This window comes from Etheostoma spectabile, chromosome 23 (genome assembly GCF_008692095.1).
Source record: "Etheostoma spectabile isolate EspeVRDwgs_2016 chromosome 23, UIUC_Espe_1.0, whole genome shotgun sequence".
In the NCBI taxonomy this organism is placed as follows: Eukaryota; Metazoa; Chordata; class Actinopteri; order Perciformes; family Percidae; genus Etheostoma; species Etheostoma spectabile.
In genome coordinates, this window is record NC_045755.1 from 1,195,772 (window position 1) to 1,203,753 (window position 7,982).

Here is a 7,982-nt window from a genome sequence, read left to right on the forward strand (position 1 = left end):
CTCGGAGGAGGGGCGGGACTGTTGAGCTTTATTATAAGTTTATAAAGTCCAATGTCCAAAATGTCCATATCTCAATTACTTTTCAAGTCAGTGACCAATGAACTTCAAAACGGGCGTGGCTCTGGACATAAATTAACACAAATCAGCAATCGTATGGCCAATCATCACAAAACACAAAAGGTATGTTCAGATAAGGGCCCCAGATATACCCAGACAGTTTTATATATAAACACCACTAGGGGGCGTTACACTACGCTAGGTGAGTGGCATAACACACATTTTACTATAAATCACATGTTAATATTCCAATCATCACAAATCTCTCAAGATATGTCCTCATAAGTACCCAAACCATGCAGTGAAAGTTTAATTCAAATTGAACACCCGGGGGCGCTATAAACGCCAATAAACTGCAGGTAATATTGCGCAAATCAGGCTATAAATGACAAAAAAAAAATTCCAGGAAATGTCTCCATAATGACCTCACACATACGTACACAGCAAGTCTTATTCAAATTGACCACTAGGGGGTGCTTTAAATGCACAATGACTGGACGTGGAATGACGCAAATCAAGGTTTGAGCTTGGAATTGCAGCTTGAGGATTTATTAGCAATTGTTTTTGGTTTGTAAATCTGCTTTTCTCAAATCACCGTGAGCTACATATCCCACTGAATTGAAAACAAATGTTTTTGACAAATTAGTTGTAGGCATTTTAAACAAAGTGAACCTTTTGTCTAAGCGTTACAAAGCTTGCAGGATACAATTTATAACAACTTTGGAGCACATGTGTGAAATTACTTTGAAGATATTGGGGAAAAAACAAGCAAATTGCCGCTTGCGGTTATATTTTGATAATTTTGGGGCATTTTAGCCTTTAATCAATAGGACAGCTAGAGAGGAAAGGGGGAGAGAGATGGGGAAGACACGCAACAAAGGACCACAGGTCGTAATCAAACCCTGGGCTGCTGCGGTAAGGACTGAGCCTTAATACATGGGGCCCACGCTCTACCAGGTGACCTACCAAGGCACCCCAGGTGGGTACTTTCTGTGGCTCCTATTGATCTTCCTTCTCAAAAGATGGCAGCAACATCATGAAACCAACAGACAACTAGTTGAACTCTGCACTAACCACATTTTCCGTCTCGGAGGACTTGCCCCGTGCTGCAGGCCTCGGTTCCATTTGGTGCCCTGGGCGGTTTCTGGGCCACCTCGTACTCCGTCCCAAAGAACTGGATGTAAAACTGCTGTTTGTTGATGGACTTCCTGAGCGTCCGCATGGTGCTCTGCAGCTTCTGCTTCATCCTTTCCCGCACACAGTCCACATTACATGTGTCTGAGGCAAAAACAAAAAAATTAAATCTTTTCTTTCTGAATGCTTTGCTTGTTCATGCACATCATATTGTATTCTGTATATGGTTTGGAACCTCAAGAGACTTTCCGTAGCAATTGTTGATTTGGCATTTCCAGTTTGCATGCAAGGTATGCATGCATTCTTTGTAAATTCTATTTGCAATGTATGAATTTTTACTATTTCATGTATATTTCATGTATATTGTATGTATGTATATTGTATCCTAGTATTTTATTTATATTTATAGTCTGTGCTGTGTGACTGATTTTGCTGCTGTAACACCATAATTTACCATTTTTTTAATACATATCTATCTATCTATCTATCTATCTATCTATCTATCTATCTATCTATCTATCTATCTATCTATCTATTCCAGCTGGAGTTTGACAAAGCAGGTAAGGCAGCTCTCACCTGAAGCTTCTTCCTCCTTCATCTCCATCTCAAACTCAGCTGTGATGTGGGAAACCTCTTTGGAAGGAGATTTGCGTCCCCGTCGGCGCTTCTTAGACGAGTCGCACTTGAGGTTGACAAAAGTTACCTGGCAGTCGTCGGTGCAGGGGAACTGTCCTACTTCCAGGGTAAAATACAGAGGTGAAGAATGGGGAGGAGGAGAGGAAAAGTTATGAGGTAGAAGATTATAATGTGTTAAAAGATAAATACAGACTTTCAGTTGAAATATAGATTATAAGTGCTAGTGTCTTCCTAAACACTTGCTGATCCATTACAATGTCTTCACCTTGCAGGTTCTGCTTGGATGAATCTCTGTGTTTCTCCTTGTTGCGGGGCTTTAGGTGACACTTGGCGTCTTTGATCTTGAACCTGGCCTTCTGTTTGATGGGGGGGGCCAGTGTGTCTTTATTTATTCACAGCGGAGAAAAACACAACACTGTTAATCATGATAGAAACCACAGGTGTGTAAAGAGTACATTAACTGTGCACCTGTTTTTTTTTTTAAAGTAACTTTATTTAATGTATGTTCCAAATATATAACACTATTAACTAATTGAAAGTGGATAGTGTTCATTTTTTCCTAAAACTTAACCGTCAGCACTTAGGCTGGTTTGGAAAGCAATCGTTCTTCTACTTATTGGTAATGAAGCTGAATGTGTCAATCGTTAATCCATCACTTTTAACTATTTAAACTATTAAGTCAGTAGTTTTAGCTAACTATTTAAACTGTTAAGTTAGTATTTTTAGCTAACAATTTCAACAGTTTAGTCAGAAGTTTTAGCTAACTATTTAAACAGTTTAGTCAGAAGTTTTAGCTAACTATTTAAACAGTTTAGTTAGTAGTTTTAACTAACTATTTAAACATTTTAGTCAGTAGGTTTAGTTAACAATTTAAACTGTTTAGTTAGTAGTTTTAGCTAACTATTTAAACAGTTTAATCAGTAGCTTTAACTAACTATTTAAACAGTTTAGTCAGTAGTTTTAGCTATTTAAATTGTTTAGTCAGTAGTTTTAGCTAACTATTTAAACTGTGTAGTTAGTAGCTTTAGCTAACTATTTAACAGTTTAGTCAGTAGTTTTTAGCTACTATTTAAACAGTTTGTTAGTAGTTTTAGCTAACTATTTAAACAGTTTTAGTCAGTAGCTTTAACTAACTATTTAAACAGTTTGTTAGTAGTTTTAGCTAACTATTTAAACAGTTTAGTCAGTAGTTTAGCTAACTATTTAAACAGTTTAGTTAGTAGTTTTAGCTAACTATTTAACGTTTAGTCAGTAGCTTTACTAACTATTTAAACAGTTTAGTTATAGTTTTAGCTAACTATTAACAGTTTAGTCGTAGCTTTAACTACTATTTAAACAGTTTTAGTAGTAGTTTTAGCTAACTATTAAACAGTTTAGTCTGTAGCTTTAACTAACTATTTAAACAGTTTAGTCAGTAGCTTTACCTAACTATAAAAAGTTTAGTCAGTAGTTTTGCTATTAAAATTGTTTAGTCAGTAGTTTTAGCTAACTATTTACTCTGTTTAGTTAGTAGCTTTAGCTAACTATTTTAACAGTTTAGTCAGTAGTTTTAGCTACTATTTAAATTGTTTGTCATAGTTTTAGCTAACTATTTAAACAGTTTAGTCTAGTCTTTAACTAACTATTTAAACAGTTTAGTTAGTATTTTTAGCTAACTATTTAAACTGTTTAGTTAGTAGCTTTAGCTAACATTTTACAGTTTTTCAGTAGTTTTAGCTAACTATTTAAATTGTTTAGTCAGTAGTTTTAGCTAACTATTTAAACAGTTTAGTCAGTAGCTGTAACTACATTTAAACAGTTTAGTTAGTAGTTTTAGCTAACTATTTAAACAGTTTAGTCGTAGTTTTAGCTAACTATTTAAACAGTTTAGTTAGTAGTTTTAGCTAACTATTTAAACAGTTTAGTCAGTAGCTTTAACTAACTATTTAAACAGTTTAGTTAGTAGTTTTAGCTAACTATTTAAACAGTTTAGTCAGTAGCTTTAACTAAATATTTAAACAGTTTAGTTAGTAGTTTTAGCTAACTATTTAAACAGTTTGTCTGTAGTTTTAACTAACTATTTAAACAGTTTAGTCAGTAGCTTTAACAACTATTTAAACAGTTTAGTCAGTAGTTTTAGCTATTTAAATTGTTTAGTCAGTGTTTTAGCTAACTATTTAAACAGTTTAGTCAGTAGCTTAACTAACTATTTAAACAGTTTAGTTAGTAGCTTTAGCTAACTATTTTAACGTTTAGTCAGTAGTTTTAGTAACTATTTAAACTTTAGTTGTAGTTTTACTACTATTTAAACTGTTTAGTAGAGCTTTTAACTATTAAACTGTTTGTGTTAGTAGTTTTAGCTAACTATTTAACTGTTTAGTCTGTAGCTTTAACTACTATTTAAACAGTTTAGTTAGTAGTTTTAGCTAACTATTTAACGTTTAGTCAGTAGCTTTAACTAACTATTTAAACAGTTTAGTCAGTAGCTTTAACTAACTATTTAAACAGTTTAGTCAGTAGTTTTAGCTATTTAAATTGTTTAGTCGTAGTTTTAGCTACTATTTAAACTGTTTAGTCAGTAGCTTTAACTAACTATTTAAACAGTTTAGTCAGTATTTTTAGCTATTTAAATTGTTTAGTCAGTAGCTTCAGCTAACTATTTTAACTGTTTAGCCAGTAGCTTCAGCTAACTATTTTAACTGTTTAGCCACTAGCTTTAGCTAACTATTTTAACTGTTTAGCCAGTAGCTTTAGCTATTTAAACAGTTTAAGCATGCAATTCTTATGGCTTACCATTTCAGCCGATAATGCACTACTTTTAGCTATCAGTTTAAAAGTCCTGTGTGCAGCTGTTACAAATGACATATTCTTTTAATCAAAACATAATTTCTGTTTTTTTCACATTAGTTGAGCTGCTCATTAATCTTTCCAAGTACCCAGGGGTACAAGTGTCTGGTTGGTAATCACTGTACTAAGTTATTAATAATCTGATGCTTAAGATAAGAAAGTGCCATCATACGTGTTAGTAACAGTTTTCCTCAAGGCTACTGTACCGGCACATGTAGGTAACGCAGTGGTGGCATTCCTCTTCTGAGGAGCTTTACCAGGCTGGACAGGCACTCCACAGCTCAGTGTGTAGCTGTTCTCTGAGTCTGTAAGGAAAAACACACACACACACACACACACACACACACACACACACACACACACACACACACCTTAGTCTACAGTGAGAATAGAGATATCAGACATGAGAGGTTAGGAAGTTTTTAGTTTAAGTTTTTAGGTTAGTATGGAAGCATGTGTGTTTCACTTGGCGGTGGGCACACACACACACACACACACACACACACACATACACACACTCAAAGACGCATTTCAAGTAAGAAATGAGCGATGAAGCCTTTGGAGGTCATAAAAGCGTGAGGATTAAATAAGAGCCCCGGCTGCATTAAGCCACAGGAATTTACATGGCTCTTTCCCCACGAAAATTAAGCGGCACTCCAAAAAGACAGAAAACAAATATTTCACTTCATGCCTGAGAGCTATCCATCACTCTCACACCATGGCGGCCAAGTTTAATGGAGCGAAGGCCTCGCTCTGGAAAAAAAGGCATGATGAAAGATTGTAATCGATTTACAGATGTGTGTTAAGTACTATCGCGGGAGGACAGACCTGGGTGCCAGCCAAAGTGCTGGGACGGTAGAAGCCAAGAGAACTTTGCAGAGTGAAAAATGCATCATTCTGAGTGGGGAGCCCCTTGAGGATCAACCAATAAAGAGCGTGAGCCCCTTTGTCAAGCATCAGTTGCACCGAGAGGAAAGGATGGTACAGAAAGCTGTGACAAGGAGCTGTCACCACCAGAGGGAAGCAGCATGTTCAACATGGCCACTGAAACTATACATCCGGCAGTAAAGCTTATTTTAGAGTGGTTTAGTTCATTTCATTTGCTGGGTCACCAACTGTGACGTTAAATAAGCAGTGCCACAGAGAAAATGTTTTCCCATTTGTCCTCTCATTTGTTTTTGGTCTGTAATGATCTTCTTTACACCCAGACCACTCCCAGACAAAACACAAATTGACACACCCATCCCCAAACGAAAATGAATTACCATGAAACACAGAAAAAAAGGGCTCAACCACCATTTAATAATTACGGTAATAACACCTTCATAGTCCCTCTGCAGTACTGTATGTATGAAGCCAGCCATAAAAAAGAACTTGAAAAAAATAAGCTCACATTTACAATGACTGTTAACAGGTTTGTTCACCATCTTGGGTTAATTATCAGTAAACACAAAGTGCAGCTGAGGCTGATGGGGATGTCATTAGTTTTGCAGTTATTTTGGTCGTAAACCAAAGTATTAGACAACTTTGACCTGATGATGATGCTAGATAAAAGCCAGGGGATCAAATGTATTTGTCCTCCGGGAACCATGAATTTCTGTACCATATTTAATCACAACAACAACCACAAGTTGTTGAGATATTTCATAAACAACCATAAAATTAGCCTATATACTGTATATTTTATCATATCATATCAATCAACCTCATAGTGGGACTAGAAGAAGGAGCCAGGGATCACTAAAGTCCACAGGATTCATTGTAGGAACCATGAATCCCTGATTCATCAACTCAAAAATGCAGTTGTTAAGATTCAATTTATCTAAGGCTATGTTTGGTATTCTTCCTCGACTTATTAACCTAAATAGTTATTCAAACATCAACATTAAAACTCCTTGTATTGTTGTCTCAGCACTAATAATAATAATAATACATTTTATTTAACAGCGCCTTTCTAACACTCAAGGCGCTTTACCGAGCATAAACAGAGATATAGGAAAACATAAAAGTGGCTAGTAGTCACACACAACAACAGATAAACCAGAAAACAACACCAATTCACACCTTCCTACACAACGACAACCAAACAAACAGGAACAGTGTTTTACAGATAAGCGAGCTGGAACAGATGGGTTTTAGTCTAGTTTTGAACAGAGGGAGAGAGTTGATGTGCGGAGGTGGCGTGGAGTGAGTTCCAGAGCTGGGGAGCGAGCGGCTGAAGGTTCTGCTCCCACGGTGAGGTCGAGCATGGGGGACAGTGAGGTGGAGGGAGGAGGAGATCTGAGGGAGCGGGAGGGGCGGCAAGTGTAGGAGTTCGATAGATATGGAGGGCAAGGTTTAGGATGGCTTTGAAAGTAGGAGAGGATTTTAAATTGTATCTGAATTGAAGGGACCAATGGAGCTGCTGAGAACTGGGGTATTATGAGAATGAGGGGGTTCTGGTGATGACACGAGCTGCAGTTCTGAGAAGTTGAAGTTATGGAGGGATTTTTGAGGAAGCCAAAAAGGAGAGAGTTACGTAGTCAGGCGGGAGGTGAGCGAGCTGGATAAGGATGGAGGCAGTGTGAGTGGTAGGGACGGAGGAGGCGGTTTGTTGCGTAGGGGAAGTATGCAGACCGGCAGATATTATTATGTGTGACTGAAAGGAGAGGGAGGAATCGAGGATGACGCCCGACTCTTGACCTGAGGGAAGGGAGACCAAGGAGTTGTCGATTGGTAGGAGAAAACTATTGATTTTGGATAGGGTGGACTTGGTGGCTACGAGGAGGAGTTCGGTTTATCACTGTTTAGTTTAAGGAAGTTTGCGGTGAACCAGTCTTTTATTTCAAGTAAGCAGTTAGAGGGACAAGGGGGGGAGCGAGGAGGTGGTTTGCTGGATAAATAGAGCTGGGTGTCGTCTGCGTAACAATGAAAATGAATGTTGAATTTGCGGAAGATATTGCCAAGGGGAAGTAGGTAGGTGATGAAAAGGAGGGGGCCAAGAACTGAACCTTGAGGGACGCCAGAACTAGCACTAATACGTTAGGGTTCATACTGTAAATCTGTAAATACCCAGCATATGGAAAATAGGCAAGCTGTGTAAGCATGTGTGTGTGTGTGTGTGTGTGTTTGTATTTACCTGCAAGGAAGAGGGCGTTGGATGGGCAGGAGAGTGAGCAGACCTCTGCTCCTCCACTCTTGTTGCACATCAGCTGGGCTCGGGGTGCTGGCTTCCCATTAGGCAGACACTTCACCGCCTCTGAGGAACACACATAGTCACATCACCATGACAACCACCTGGACACACACGGACACACACGGAGACACACACACACACACACACACACACT

The 7,982-nt window shown here is 37.9% G+C and overlaps 1 protein-coding gene across 5 annotated transcripts in view; it reads right to left on the bottom strand.

The window, feature by feature from the left end:
* scube1 (signal peptide, CUB domain, EGF-like 1) overlaps positions 1-7,982 on the bottom strand; it is a 121,920-nt gene that overhangs the window by 9,700 nt on the left and 104,238 nt on the right. For 3 of the 5 annotated variants that reach the window (XM_032505296.1, XM_032505294.1, XM_032505299.1), the window contains 5 exons: positions 7,772-7,891; positions 4,860-4,958; positions 2,093-2,209; positions 1,768-1,926; positions 1,132-1,335 (listed from right to left, as the gene is read on the bottom strand). In XM_032505296.1, coding sequence (XP_032361187.1) covers positions 1,132-1,335; positions 1,768-1,926; positions 2,093-2,209; positions 4,860-4,958; positions 7,772-7,891 — 699 coding nt within the window. The remainder of the gene's footprint in view (positions 1-1,131; positions 1,336-1,767; positions 1,927-2,092; positions 2,210-4,859; positions 4,959-7,771; positions 7,892-7,982) is intronic. The other 2 variants (XM_032505297.1, XM_032505295.1) reach the window with 1 other exon arrangement.